We start from the raw sequence: 17,211 nt of genomic DNA on the forward strand, positions 1-17,211 counted from the left end.
GAATTTGCTAAGAAAAAAATATTGTAAAGTATTAAGAGCTTTATATTTTTGTAAATCACATCTGCATCAATTTTGTGGTTGACTAAACATTTGACTTTATAGATGACTTGGTTTGCATTGTATACAAATTTTAAAATGTTGTCTTCATATGTATTTGCACAAATATTTTCAATTATTTACATAAAATTTTTTTATGTTAAATGAGAGTTCTCCTATCTTTTCAAATAATGCTAGTTTATTCTCTTCTTTATTATTAAAGAATGATCATAGAATATATGATACCAATAATTAAATTAAATTAATGTCTTGCATAGTCAAAAATAAATATAAATTTATTTATTTTAATTTTAATTTTTTGAAAAAAGTGCCTTTTAAAATTAATTTATAATTTATTTGTTTTAAAATATATATAAAATTTGTTTATAAATAATTAAATTTGAGATAAATACACCAAAAATATTAAAAATTAAAATTTATTAATTTAGAAATAATTATATATAAATAATTCAAAAAAATTATTTTAAAATTTTTAATTTTTTTAAAAAATATTTTGAGATTTTTTAAATTTTTAAAAAATTATTTTATATGCTTTGTCCATATCACACATGTGCACAAGTTAATGTTTCACGTCAAAAATTATTGTTAGTAACTAACAAACGAAAGAGACTATATTATTTAATAAAAATAAATATTAAAAATTATTTTGTGTATTTTAAAATTTAAAAGATTAAAATATCCAATTTTAAATTGTTACTGATTTGAATAATTATTCGATTATTTTTCACACACTTCTCTCTTTATCAAAATACAATGTATGGTTTAGATTGATTTTGGTTTAGTTGACAAATAAGGTTTGGCTTTGCATAAAACAGCATTTTCCCTAACCATATGGCAAATGGCAGGTTACCATGAAGCTATTATCATCACTTCTTATTAGACTAACATGTGTTTAGGGCATCACTAAAAGAGTTGGATAAACTTTGATTTTTTTTTTTTCTAAAAAATTCATTGATTGGTTAAATAATTTTTATAGATATTATAATTGATTAAATTTTCATTTATTGATGATAAAAATTGAGAGTTGCGGCTACACGTGACTTTTACATAAAAATATTTATTCCAAAAAATTGGAAGTGGAGAAAATATTCTCACTCCTAAATTTGTCATAAATTAATAAATAAAATTGTAGTTGTATTTTTTTCTCATACATTAAAATAACCACACATATAGTTATTTATTATTAAATAAAATATAAAACTCACACATGTCATTTCATAATTGTATCTCACTTATAATTGAATATATACAAATTTAAATTATATTCCTCTAAAAAAAATAAATACTAAATTAATATTTAAAAGATTTTGATTCTGATAAAATAGTATAAAATAATCTTTAAAAAATTTAAAATTTGACAAAATCACTTAACTATATAAAAAAGTGATATCACAGTAAACAAAAAATACTGATATAGCCATCGAAAATTCGATAATAACAGAAAATTTTAACAAAGTTTTTAATTTTCTTATTTGTTATGACAGAAGAGACACTTCTTCTTCTTTGCCATAACAAAAAAAAATGCAACAACAAAATACTGTCAAGACAAAAAGAACGTTATTTCTTTTTCTTTTTTTTTTTATCATGGTGGAAGGAGATGCACCAACAAAATTAAATTCTATATTATTGATCGCTAAATATCAAAACTTGATTGGAAAAAATTTGGACATCTATCCTTTTTTGTACTTAGCTTCCCACCTGCTTTTTAAAATGACATTATTTATTCATATATACCATAGCTTTCTTAGTTCCCCACATGCATAAGACTATATACATACAAAAAACGTAACACTTAAATATAAATCAGATTATCTACTTCATGTATTTCATATTGAGTTAGATTTTCAAGATGTATTTACTATTTATCAACACTTCAATATTATTGTTCTAAAGTGAAACAGAAAACACTTAGAGTAGACTAAAAAATCATCAATTTTAATTATATCTATAAAAAAAATTTATTCAAAACCACTATTTAGAATAAGCTAAAATATTTTATATTTTATATATATGCAGTGTCATGTGTTTTATAAGAATTTTAAATTTCACGTGTCTGCATGTTCTGTATCGTATTATGTCCTGTATTTATGTAAGTGTTTATGGATCAAAGTATAGAACACATTATTATTTATTAACCTCTCTTCTTAATTACATGAACACATAGAAATAATGATATATATTAAAATTTTTAGACAGAGAAACAAGACTTATATAGATATTCACTTTTTCTTTAGCATCAATTTTTTTCTTTTAAAAGAAAAATCAAAATCTCAACACATCCTAAGTATGAAGAAAAACCAAACCAACAATAAACTGAACAAACATTTTTATCCGATAAAAGTGTTTATATTCTTCTAAAAAAAAAACTACTACTGTCCCACCACCCAACTTGATTAAAACCTAAAAACCTTCGGCTCTTTTTAATTCCTGACAAATAAGAAGTATTGGACATAACACCCAAAACACTTAAATGTTAGCAATGTGATTATCATAACATAAATCATTATTAATCTCTTATATAACAATATAAATGTTAAATATATTAATATTTTAATATTATTATAAAATAAATGAATTTTTAAAAAATGGCTATATATAGAAATAAGTATATAGAAACTAATTTAAAAGATTATAAAAATTTAAATGTATAATATTAAATCAGTTAAGTGAAAATATTAGTGAATAAAACAATAATAATTTGAACCTAAAATAATTAATTAGTTGTGTAGGTACAAATCCTTGTAAGCTAAGCTATATGTTCATTGGTAAATCAAGTTTACAAGTTTATGTGAAACACCATTAACTGCTTTCTGTGAACTAATATGGTGTCGCGGAGTTAGCAATGCATGTTAGGCATGGGAAAAGAATTTTTATACTTACTAAATTAAACTCATTCATTGGGAAGAACGACGAGTTCTAACTATTATTAAGTTTAAGGTAAATTATTTGGTCCCTAATTATAAAGTCTAGATAAACTATGGTCCTCACTCTTAGTCAAAATTAAAAAAATTAGACAAATTAATTTCTACTATTATTTAATAAAGTTATAAAAATTATTAAGCATTTGCTCAAATTAGTGATAAACAAATTTATGTGAACACTAATTTATCTAATAAAAAAATTAAAAAATTATTTGATAAATAATATTTATTGAAATAATTTACTTATTTAATCTAAATAAGTAATTAATAAATTTATTATATTATCCGATCCTAAAATTTAATTCACTACAATTTTATCTTCTCATCTTTTATATAAATTGTGGCTTTTTATCAAGTTTTAAACTATAATAATATAAAACAAATGAAACCATCACAACTTATTTAATTTACTGAAAAAGAATCAATAAATCGTTGGTTAGAAACCTGTATCATAAAATTTAAAAATCTGAACCTATAATACGTAAAAACACCACAATTTAGGTGCAACCATAAAACAAAAACGTGGCAGAAATTACCATGGGCGACACATACATAATACATAAATCGTGGATTAAACTTGGGTTTTAAACCAAGAAAATGAAACCCAGTGTAGGACCACGATTTACTAGCACCACTCGTCACATCACCATCTCTTTCTATTTTTTATTTTTTGACTTTTTCTCAATTCTCTTTCAGTCTTTCTTTTTCTTTTTCTTGCTTATTAAATTAAATATATGTATTATAAAAAAGTGTATGATTATTATTATGGTAATTATAAAATTTTTAGTAATATTTTTTATTAAAATAAAAACTTACGTATAATTATTTTCATGTGAAGTTAATAATTAAAATCGTTAGATAATAATTTAGTCAAATTTATTAAAAAATTAAATTTATCATTTTTAAGATTTTAAATCTAAAATTCCTTACCTAAAGTATAAAACCTTTATTATTTTACTATTTTCATATGGACTTTTATTATTATTTATATTTAATATATAAAAGGTAGATTAATGAATATACTAGTATATGCTTATTAATATCTAATAATTATTTATAGTATAAGGACAGTGAAAACTCAGGTACAGTCAAATTTACGTGAAACTGATAACTGAGAGCCGTTATAACATGTGCAAAAACTTGTTTAAAATATCATTCATTAACTTATTTTAATTTCAATCTTCAAAGTAGGATAACAGGGCCCGTGCCTCAATTTTTGTATTGTTTTAAAAATTAGAACCATAACAACAAATTCTAGCAAATAAAACAGAATTGACAAACAAACCTAAAAAAAAATCCTAAGGAATCAGAACAAAGAATTTGCAAGTTTCAATAAGTAAACACAATTTACAAACAGAATTAAATAAATAAAAACCCTAAGGCTTAAAAATTTTAAAAATCATAATAAACAAGAAATCAGAACAAAGAATGAATAAGTGATACCTGAGACTCCATTGGAAGATGCAACCACAGATGCGCAGAGACTGAGAACGACGAAGTATCACGGCTGGCACAGGGCCATGAACAACGGTGGAGAGACTGAAGATGACGGAGCACAACGCACGCAGCTGCTAGACGACGCTGATGGATGTCGTGAGACTTCGACGGACGACGAGATGAAAACGACAGTTTCTGCCCTTTGTTGGATGGCAACGGCAGAGAAGAGTGAATGACTGTGAGTCTGTGACTGAGAGAGAAGAGAGTGGTGACTGACACTGAGTGAGTGAGAGAGCAGTTTGTGTGCGTGAGTGAGAGAGTCATAGAGGAGTGTGTGGCGCTTCTTCTTCAGAGTGAGTAAGTGAGTGTAAATGGATTAGGGTTTAGGTAGGTAAGGTGTAGAAGTGAGGATAGTTTTGTAAATTAACTTCTAGTTAAGTTTATCGGTTCGGTTTGATTTTGTTTGGTTCAAATTTTTGGAATTAAAATCGAAAACCGAACCAAACCGATCAAAAAACTACAAAATTTTATTTTTTCGATTATCGGTTTATTCGGTTATCGATTTATTTAGTTTGGTCGATCGATTTTAATCGATTTAAATCGATTTTAAACACCCCTACTAAGAAGGATGCCATCACTAAGAAAGATGCCAACCCCAAAGATAACAGGCTTCTACTTGCATTGGATATTTCACTTTCTAAGATTGCAATTGAGAGAAAGATTAAAATTAAGAGACAAAAATTAAGAGATTAAAATTAAATTAAATTTTTGTATTATGTTTAATATAAAGTGTATATAATTGAGTTATGTTTTAATATTTTACTTGGTTTAAAATAAAAATAAAAAGATTTATTAAAATATTTTTAATTATTAAAAAATATTATAAAATTATTTTTTTATTTTTAAAAATTTCAATCTTTTGTGTATAGTATTTACTTTTTAGAAATATTAAAATTTTATATTTCAAGACAAAATTTTAATTTTAATCTATAATACTAAATTTTAATCTTTCTGTCTCAATTTTAGCATCTAAAAGCAAACACTATTAAAAGAATACAAAGCTTAAATTTGTTCAAAGGGTTATAAATTTATAATACAAACATGATTACATGAGAATAGTCTAACTCAGTCTCATGTAGCCGAATCCTGCTACCGTGCTACGTATACATGTACAAATCATATGTATGTAGTCAAGTTTTAATTAAATTGGTTATTAGAGAGTAAATTTCTATATTATTAATCATTTAATTAAAACTTGATTGAAAAAATTTGGACACCTACGTTTTTCGTACATACGTAGTGGCAGGGTAGCATTAATTGTAGCGGAATAATAGTGTAATTTTTGTAGCTGTTAATATTTGTTCATTTTTTAATGTTATAAAAAAAAAGTTAAAATTTATCTTATTTAATATTTATAATTATTATAATAATTAATAAATATTAAATAAAATAAATTTTAATTATTTTTGTTTAATTTTTATTGGTACCAAATATTTCCGTAATTTGTTTGCATGAAACATGTACATATCAATATATACACATTATTTTTCATTTCCTTTGTCTTAGAGTTCTGATACCATAGAAATTACAAGTTCTTTTGACTAATATATATAGGACATGTTGTTAACCTCTCTTCTTAATTGTATGAATACAAACTTCTTATATTCACTTTTTTTTTAACATTAATTTAAGGGAAAGAAAAATCCAAAATCTCAAAACATCCGAAGTACGAAAAAGTTACAAACCAAACCAAAACAGTACTTAAAGCATCAAATTGATTCATTTTTTCCTTCCTGTATATAAAAGATGGAGCATAATATAATAATCATGACCCCATCTTATTGTGAGAATTACAAGAAGTTTTGACTAAAATATATGGAAAAGTCTAGGGGCCATCAACTTTTTTAAATTCTGGCCAGCATGTAACCAACAAGAAAAAGTGAGCCATTGGATGAAATCTCACACCAATCTCACACCATTAAAACCATCATTGATGGCTATTTGATGGCTACAAATACCAAAAGTTACTGGCCCTAGCACTCCTCAAAATATAAAACACACCATAATATTTTCTCCTTAGTACAAACGTGACTTAGTCAATTCGTTCTCTTCCATTATGAATAAGATGTGGTGGTCCTATCATATATATATATGTTCCACATTTTATTTAATGGCTAATGATAAAGAAGAGAATGAATCGATTCAAGCCTATAATTTTGAGCTATCTGGCAAAGGGCTTGGATCAAGAGTTGCATAAGTGAGTAATTCAGTGCTTGAAACCAAATGCTTCATTTTCTCCTCTTCCAAGGTAACCCAAGCTTCTATACCATCTTTGGAGTTAGTATCAACCAAAATTATCTTATTCAGTAACAGTAAATTACCTTCTTTACCAACACTACTCGCCCATCTAGGTTTTCCCCATCCAAAATCAGCATCATAGCCTCCAAAGTTAATCCAACTATTAAAAGCTAAACTTTCCAATAATGCCTCGTCACCTTTATTATTAGACCATGTTTCACCACTAATTCTTCTTAGAGCATTTTCCATGATTGAACTCCCCTCCTTTTCACTTTGCAATCTTGCAATAAAATCCTTATCAACTTCTTCAACTGACTTCTTCAGTTTGCTCACCAACTCATCCAAACTCACCTCATGCTCACTCATGTGTTCTGAAGTTGTAAACCACAAAAAATTTCCTATAGAATTCTCAGGATGTAGAGACTCTTCCATTTTTCGGCGAAGGTTCACTGTGTTAATCACCATAGAAGGCCTTTGAATTCCAAATTGAGCCTTTGAAGCGGCCATGAAACACTTCCACAACAATGCAGAAAGTATCTGAACACGTGTAGTTGAAGATTTTGCCACTATTTGAGCCTTGAGGGTGGCAATAGTTGAATTTTTGAACAAAATCCTCCTTGTGACCCATTTTTCTTCCTTAAGAAGGGAACCCCAGCTTTTCTTTGACAAGTCTCTGAAATAAAAAGTACTTGTAGGGAAATACGAACTTGTAGCAAAGTTTGGTTCTGTCAAAGGTTTTGAATTGCGTGTGGTGTCGGCTCTTTCTGTCCACACCTTCAGGAAGGTGTTAACTGATTCACCATCAATGATCTTATGAGAAATGCAAAATCCAATTGCAATTCCACCACAATCAAAGACATTAACTTGAATGTTAGTCACATGAGCTCCTGTCGTTGTTTCCTCCAAGTATGGAGTAATTGGAAAAAGCATGTTCAGCGAATTCAAATCAGGCTTCCTTAGAAACTTTGAAATAGGACAATTCACTTTTGCTACTACAAAGTTAGCACCTTCATCATTGCAATCAATGGAGAAATCATCTTTGGTCTTTCCAGCAAGAGGATAAAATAGTGTTAGTGTTTCAGATAATGATTGTTTAAGCAACTCTAATCTCTTTGGGAATTCAGACAAATTTTGTGAGGTGTAGAATAGGATGGCTACTGCATGAGGAAAGGGAACAAGTTGATCTAAAATGGAGTATTTGAAGGTTCTTAAGGGAGAGAGTGTGGGGGAAGAAGGTCTAATGTTTTCTCTAGAAATAATTTCAACTTCAATTTTTTCCATTGTTTAGCTAAAATAATGAGCCCTATATAGCTTATATGAAGAGATTGAGAAGAAAAATTATATTGTAGTTGTGCATTTTAATCTGGTTGATATGTCTCTATATATATAGCATTAGAGCCATTTACTTTTTAGAAAAATTTATGATCACGTGATTATATATGAATATACATTAAAGAGGAAGTATAGGGAGTCAATGGAGTATATGTACAATGTGTATAATGGGGTTTAAAAATGTTCGATTCAGTAGGATATCAGATGTTTATTATCCCTGATATCCGGATGGTTATTCTGGATGGTATGGGTATATTATGTTTAAGAAATTAGTAGTCTTTTATCTTGTATGTTCATTTTTTAACTCATTCAATCAAATAAACAATCCATTATACATATTGTACAAATACTCAATTGAGTCTCTAACAAGATTCAAATTAAAACATACATGTCATCTTTCGTTCTTTTGTCAGATTTTTCATATATCGTTGGTACTATCAAAATTAATTTGTCATAGTTACTTAAATAAATAAGTAAGTTAACCACTTAGTGAGTTAGTACATGTGTCTTTTTATTAAAAACAATTTTATTTAAATTAAGTAAGACTATTAACTTATTCAAAAATGTTTATGAGACAACAAAAAAATTAGCACAAAGTAGTTTAATTAAATTTATTTTATTTTACATTTTCTAGTTATTAATAGAATAAATAAATAATATTAGATATAATAAATGTATAATTATAAATTATATGCAAGAGCACATCCAAAAATTTTAATACGAAGAAACCGAACTTTATATAAAGTTTTATTTATTCTTTTTTGTATTATCCTTTTTGCTATATAAAAGCAATTGATGCATGATATGAAGTTATTGGATTTTCTAAATAAAAAAATTTATGAACATATAAAATTAGAAAAGAAATAATATTTTTTATAAAAAAAATATTTAAAATATCCAATGTAAAGATATAAGTCATTATTAATTTTTTTATATATATAATAATATAAATGTTAAATATGTTAATATTTTAATATTATTAAAAAATAAACGATTTTTTTAAATGACTATAGAAATGAATTTATAAAAATTAATTTAAAAAATATAAAAATTTGAGTATATAATATTAGATGAGTTAAGTAAAAATATTAATAAATAAATTAATTCAAATTAAAATTATCACATATATATTAAAAAGTAATCACATATAAAATAATTAAATTATATAATATTTTTTATTTTTTTAAACAAATATCTTGTATAAAAATGCCGGGGGAGATTTGCCCCCTTTTAAATTTGCTTCTAATTATATATATAATTATAAATATTAATTTAAATACGATAATTTTATATTATTATATTTTTAATATTACTATAGCTTACTAGTAAAATGGAGTTAAATCTCAATTTGACCTCTAAAATTTAATTTGGAATGATCTCCATAATTTCGTCAACCCCAATTAGAATCCTTAAATTTGCAATTGTGGCTCTGACTTGTCCCTGCGATTATCTCCATCACCGAAATGCTGATTTAATGTAATTACATAACACGATAGACACTACTTAAATGACGGGACATTGGTCTTACGCCCAAACCCTTTAGAAATTACGTCGTTTCAGTTGTTTTTTGGTTAAAACTCTCTTTCTTTCCACTACGACGATCATGAGATGCAAAACATGAAGAAAATCCTTACACTACGTAGTTTCCAAACCAAAGGGTTTGGATGTGAAACCAATGCGCCGTCATTTAAGTAGTGTCTATTATGTCATGTAATTGCGACAGATCAGCATTCTGGTGACAGAAATGATCGCAGGGACAAGACGGAACCATAATTACAAATTTAGGAGTTCTAATTGAAGCCAATAAAATTATAAAGATCATTCTAAATATTGGATCAAATTTCAAGGGCCAAATTGAGATTTAACTCAATAAAATGTTTTGTTTAGAATTTTAACACATCAGTATCTATAATTTGAACTTAAAATAATTAATTAGTTGTGTAGGTACAAATCCATGTAAATACCATTAAATCCTTTCTATGAACTAGTACGGTGTTGCGGAGTTAGCAATGCATGTTAGACATGAGAGAAGAATTTTTAAGTTTCGCACCTACTAAATTAAACTCATTCAATGGAAAAGACGGCGAGTTTTAACTATTATTAAGTTTAAGTTAGATTATTCGGTCCATAATTATAAAGTCTAGATAACCATAGTCCTCACTCCTAGTCAAAAATTAAAAAATAAGAAGTTGATAAATTATTTTTTACTTATATTTAATAAAAATTTTAATTATTCAAATGATTTTTATAATTTTATTAAATTTATAATTAAATTTTTATTATATATTTTTTAATTAAATTCTTACAAATACTTTTAATTTTATAATGAGGTCTTTTGTAATATAAAAAATATTATAATTAACTAAATATTTATTCACAAATTAAAGACATTTATAATTAAGGACCTAATTAAATCTTTGACTATTTATGTTTTAAAAGAAATATTTTATTAATATAAATATTTTTGACATAAAAATGATCTAATTATAAAATTAAAAATAATATAAAAATTTAATTAAAAAAATATAAAAATCTAATTATAAATTTAATAAAACTATAAGAATCAATAAAATAATTAAACCATAATAAACTTATAAAAGTTTTTAAGCATTTTCTGAAATTATAGATAAACAAATTTACGTGGATATTGAAAACTAAAATCTATAATATATTTTTTTTGAACATTAATATCAATCATTATTCTAACCATTTAATTTTAATAAAAATTAATTAGATAATTCGATATTAGTTTTTTCATAAATTAAAAAATAGATGATTATTCTTTTTCTTAAAATAAGGGTTAAGTTCGATTTTGCTCCCCAACGTAGAGGTCGAAAATCGAAATCGTCCCAAACTTTTTTTTTGCTACAAAATGGTCCTCAAAATTTCAGTTTGTTTTAAAATCGTCTCTCGGACGAAAATACTCTTCTCCCTTCACCCCAAAATCAACCATCACCACCACCGCCAGCAGAACAGATGCCTACGTCCAATCAGAACCACCACCACCACCACCACCACCAGTATCATCATGGTCATCATCATCTTCATCAGAATTTTTTCCAAAATCAACCAAAATTAACCAGAAGCCCAAATTGAACAAGAACCCACCACCACCACCACCATTATCATCATGGCCTCATCATCATCATCATTAGAAAATTCAAACAACATGAACTTTGAACAATAATCAACAAATTCAGCAACAACAATATTCCACAATAAATTTCACAAAAAAATCTAAAATTTTACAAAAAATCCAATTCACAGAAGAAGAAGCTGGTGGTGGTGCGGTGCGGCAGGACGGCAGGGCGGCGAAAAAGAAGAATAAGAAGAAGCTAGTGGTGGGGTGCGGTGCGGCAGCCGGCAGCGCGGCAAAGCGGCGGTGCAGCGTGGTGGCGGTCCCCCTTCTCTCCCCCCTCTTCCCCCTCCTTTTTCTCACGCCCCTTCTTTCTCTCCCAACCCCACTTCTGTATCCCTTTCTTTCTTCTTTTTTATTTATTTATTTATATTCATTTTATTTTATAATTTTTTATTGAGGGATAATTTTGTAATAAAAAAGAAAAAATTGGTAAAAAAGACGATTTTAAAATAAACTAAAATTTCGAAAACCATTTTGTAGCAAAAAAAAATTGGGGACGATTCCGATTTTTTTACCTCTACGTTGGGACTAAAATCAAACTTAACCCTTAAAATAATTAATGAAGCAAAGTACATGGATCAATTATGATATAATTATTCTTTTTCTTAAAATAATTCGATATTAGTCTTCAATACTTGTTAGTAAAGTGGGATTTTTTGAGCATATTTGGTGAAGTGGGACCAATTAAGATATAAATCAATTCAGTCAATTTTTTTTAATCCTAAATTTAAAATTTGAAAAATTTAGTTTTGTTCCTATTTTCATATATGCGTCGTACAACTCTAAGTCACAAATCACGAGTTAAACTCCAAAATGGTCCTAAGATTGGCGTCATGCGCTAAAATCGTTTCTGAGATTCTAATTACACCAATTACGTCCCTGAAATTGAGAAAAGTGCACTATATTAGTCCCTGACCCATTTTCCATTAACGACGTGATGTCATGCATGGCTTGATGACGTGGACTATAAGTGACATGTGTCACTCTATGATTTGGCCACGTGTAATGATATGATGATGTGGTGACCAGTGACACGTGGCATGCTGATGTGGATGGTTGTACCACGTGTCACAATGTTATTTGGCCACGTGTCCATTTGTGTCACGTGTCGTAACGGTATTAATCCACGTGTCATCCATTATGTCATCGTTATAGATGCACTAAATTAGTCCCTCACTTTGCATTAAGTGACTCATTTTAGTCCCTGAAATTGAATGCCGTGCACCAAACTAGTCCCTTCACCAATTTTTCTCATTTTTTTAAATTTAAAATTTTCAATATCTTAGATGCACTAATTTTAATTCTATTTTTTCATATATTGTTTAAATACAAGTGCTTTCGTAAAAAAATTTAAAATTTTAGTTTTAATTATAATTTTTTTAATAATTTACCATTAGTAAATTTTGTAATATATATGTTATTATAAAAAAATTATTATATAATTGATTAGACACATTTTTTCATCAAAAAACATGTGTTTTTAACAAGAAATTAATAATTAAAATAAATATTTTTTTTTGTTCTTATGAAATATACATTTTCGTTATGTGTAAATGAGCTAGATTGAAGGCACTTCAAGCACCATCACTACCATCTCCAACCTCTGCAGTCTAGACGAAAGAGGTCGGAGATGGTAATAAGGAAAGCTTGAAATGCCTTCACGTCAACTGCAAGACGGCAGTTAGGGGTATCCGCAAGAGAAAAAAGATTTTATAAAAGCACTGAAAGAGGTCGGAGATGGTAGTGAAGGTGCTTGAAATGCCTTCCCGTCAACTCCAAGTCGGTGGTTGGGGTATTCGCAAAAGAAAAAATATTTTATAAAAGCAATTTTATTTGAATAACATGTAAAAAAATAGAATTGAAATTAATGCAATAAAAAATATTGAGAATTTTGAATTTATAGAAAAAAAAATGAGAAAAATTTGGTAAAGGGACTAGTTTGGTGCACGACATTCAATTTCAGGGACTAAAATGAGTCACTTAATGCAAAGTGAGGGACTAATTTGGTGCATCTACAACGATGACATAATGGATGACACGTGGACGAATACTGTTGCGACACGTGGCACAACCATCCACATCAGCATGCCGCGTGTCACTGGTCACCACATCATCATATCATTACACGTGGCCAAATCATGGAGTGACACGTGTCACTTACAGTCCACGTCATCAAGTCATGTCATCACGCCGTTAATAGAAAATGGGTCAGGAACTAATATGGTGCACTTTTGTCAATCTCAGGGACGTAATTGGTACAATTGGAATCTCAGGGACGATTTTAGTGCACGACGCCAATCTCAGGGACCATTTTGGAGTTTAACTCCACAAATCACTATACAGATCTTCCGTTTTTTTTTCTCATGCGCCTCCTCGTGTCAATCTCTTCTTGCATGTCGCGCCATTATCGCAGCCCGCTCTCCCACTCCCGCGCCTCTCCGCCGCGCATCCTCCGTCGCAATTGTTACACGTCGCGCCTTGTCCTTGCACCAGTCATCCTCAGCCGTTGCATCATCATCCATCGCAGGAGAGCTCCTGACGGAAGACAACCAACTCCTCGCCGCTGCTCACCATTGAGCATTCCATCAGTACTAGTCCGCGAGGGAACAATCCGTGGCGTCCATGCCCTTCTCGACCATGCCCATGTCGTCCACGCTCGCACCATCCATGCAGCACCGTCAAAGACGTTATCGACCACCCTGCATGTAGTTGTCATCTTCTTTTCCGTCATTTTTCCCTTGTATTGCCATCCTCCATCACATCGCGCCCTCCGTCGCCGTCAATCTTTTTTTGATGTGATTTGGATTTTTTCATGCAATTTGAATTTTTCGATATAATTTGGATATTTTTTGGTATACTGTGGATGTTCTTTTTGGTATAATTTTTTAAATGTTTTTTTAGTATATTATAAATATTTTTTCGTTCCTTAGTAGAAAATATATTAGGATTTATGATGCAGATGTTTCTTTTACAATGAAAGAAATATCTACAACCCCTTAAAATGAATTTAATATGATTTTAATTTTTTTTTTGAAATGATTCAGGTTTTTTTCTATATAATCAAGATGTTTTTTTCGATATAATATAAATTGTTAGTTTTTTAGTATATTATGGATGTTTTTTTCATCCGTTGGTAGAAAATATATTGCGATTTATAATGCGGCTTTTTTTTTACAAAAAAAAAATATCCATCATCACTTGAGAATGAATTTAATATTATTTGATTTTTTTTATGTAATTTGAATGTTTTTTCATATAATTTGAATTTTTTTCGATATAATTTGAATATATTTTTTTAATATATGGTGGATGTTTTATTTTTATGGATCTTGGGGTGCAGCCTAAACAATTGAAATAAGAGTTGGCTGAAGACAGAAAGTTAACTCTACTCCTTATTGATTATCTAACAGAGTTGTTTTGATATTCCTCTAGTTGGTAGAGCGTGGATTGCTTGTGCGAGTATATTTTGAGAGAGATATAATTGAGTCAGCTCACGAGCTAATGAGATGAGTTTATCCAAACTCAAACTTGTTTCATTTAATTTATGAGCTCAATTTCAGGTTCAAGTTCGGCTCATCAGCCCATAAGCACAGCTTATCGAACTATTAACAAGTCGAGTTCGAACTGACTTATAAATGGGGTTGACTCACTTCTAACCCTAACGAAAGATAATGAAGTATAGGATTTCTTCTAGATTTGTTTAATAAAAAACAAAATATTAAATCAAATTTTAACATCTTAATTACAATAAATAATATTCTTCCTAAATAACTTTTTTTTTTAAATCTATTTAACATCTTTACATCGTGTTATTTTAAATGTTACGCTTTCTTGTTAAATGATTTTATATTATAAAAATTATTTAATTATTAAAAAAATAATTATAGCATATGAAAATATATATTTATAGTCTTATTTTAAATGTTACTCATTCTTGTTAAACAATTATATATTATAAAAATTATTGAATTATTAAAAAATAATTATAGCATATGAAAATATATATACTATACATCAACAACACATATTAAATAAAATTCATCAACTAATAATTACATGGTAAAAAATTCATGTCAATGCTGTAATTTTTCACTCATACTAAACATCAGTCATAGACTCATAGCGTCAAATGAAATCTGCTTTTACATAATTCATCTCAATAAACCCTAAATCTTGCTCAACCTTGAAAAACCCTTAACACTTCATGAGCTAAACAACCTTAAGCTCAAATTCAGCTTACATAATCCCAACTACACATTCACATCATTAAACTATAAATTCTACAACTAAAATAACCCTAAATAAACATTCATTTAATTCTAACTGCATTATACTTCACCGCATTAATTTCACCGCATTAATTTCACCACACAATGTGATTCTAACCCATAACCATAATAGATGCTAAATAAAATAAATTTTAATTTTTTTAATTTCTCTAATATTATCGGACAACTAATTTCGACGACTACTAACAATAAATTCTATTTATAAAAGAGGTTCATTTTTCTCCGCATAGTAACCTATTTGCCAAATTGTCAATCCAAACATTCTTTCATTTTTCTGCAAAAATGCATTTACAATTAATTGATGTTGTTTATATCGATTTGAATTTAAATATTTCTACCAAACACCAACAATAAATTCCATTTATTAGAAAGGATAAATTACATAAATAAAATAAAGTGAATTCAATATTAGCCACTTGTTTTGAATGAGATTTGATTGCATCTATATCTGTTTTAACTTTTAAGCAGCAACAATTCCAAAGCTAAATAATCGTGTTAGGCAAAAATGGTTGATAGGAAAGCATTACCAAACACACAAATTGTGCTGACACGATTTATCTAATCACACACTATATCATAATTTATTGGAAGGTCCAACAATTTAGTTTCGTTAATTCAATGCACAATATTTGTGCTAACTTGACAAAATTTAACTTGCATCTTGAGTACAACAAAATTTTTTAAGTATTTTTATAACCGTGTATTCATTATATAGAAAATGCTTACAATTTTTTTTTAATTTTACAAAAATACTAACAATAATAATAAAAAAAGTTTTAATTGTATTCATTATTTCAGTTATACTCGTTGCAAGATATAAGTAGTAGTTCGAGTACAATAAAATTTTTTAAATTTTATATAAATACTTACAATAAAAATTTTAAAATTTATAAAAATACTTACAATAATTATATAAAAAAAATTGTTGTATTTCTTGCAAAACATCTAAAATAAAGATAAGGACGATAAGAAGATGAAAAAGGACGCTGAGAGATTTTTTTTTTCAGGATATATGAAAAATAAATATATATTAATAAAAATTAATCTAATACCTAAAATCTGATATCAAATTATAAAAAAATAGAAGATAAATAAAAAGACAAGAATTTAAACGGAATAAAAAAGATATACTAAAATTAAAATAGAAAATAAAAGGGATAGATTGAAATTGAAAATAAAAAAAATTATTTTACTTTTTACCTAATTTCTTGACATAATAAGAAAAGAACTCCTTAACCTAATTTGTACACGTCATAATTTGAGAATTGATTTAAAGAACTCCTCAACCTTCTACCCAATTTTCCAATGCAATAAGAGAGGAACTCACTCACCTCACTTGTCTACTACATCATGATTTCATCACAAAATTAAAAGAAGTGTTTTTCACACCTCTAATCACTGAATATGTCACGACTATAATAGTTTATGAAATATTTATAACCTTTTATTAGATTAAAATAAGAAAAAATCCTAAGCTCATAAAGATAAAATCCAATTAGTAACTAAATAAATAAAAATCAAAATACATTAAATTAAATTAAACATTTTAATAATATAAACTAATAATTTCTAAATAACACTTAAACTTTTTCTATCACAAATATTTGAATCCCGTGTTATGTTAGCATACTAAATGTTGGTTCCGGATATTTTCCCTTTGGAAAATTGTCAATCGCTCCTAGTTTTCTTTTATTTTTCCACGAATATGCATTTAAAATTCCAGAAAAGAAACCTATAT

The 17,211-nt window shown here is 27.6% G+C and overlaps 1 protein-coding gene across 1 annotated transcript; it reads right to left on the minus strand.

The window, feature by feature from the left end:
* Positions 1 to 6,189: 6,189 nt before the first annotated feature.
* LOC112729097 (epi-neemfruitin B 7-O-acetyltransferse L7AT-like) lies at positions 6,190 to 8,048 on the minus strand. Its single transcript, XM_025779459.2, has one exon. The coding sequence runs from the start codon at positions 7,992 to 7,994 to the stop codon at positions 6,624 to 6,626; it is 1,371 nt and encodes a 456-aa protein (XP_025635244.1). The 5' UTR covers positions 7,995 to 8,048; the 3' UTR covers positions 6,190 to 6,623.
* Positions 8,049 to 17,211: the final 9,163 nt, after the last annotated feature.

The sequence above is a fragment of the Arachis hypogaea genome, chromosome 12 (assembly GCF_003086295.3).
Source record: "Arachis hypogaea cultivar Tifrunner chromosome 12, arahy.Tifrunner.gnm2.J5K5, whole genome shotgun sequence".
Taxonomy (NCBI): domain Eukaryota; kingdom Viridiplantae; phylum Streptophyta; class Magnoliopsida; order Fabales; family Fabaceae; genus Arachis; species Arachis hypogaea.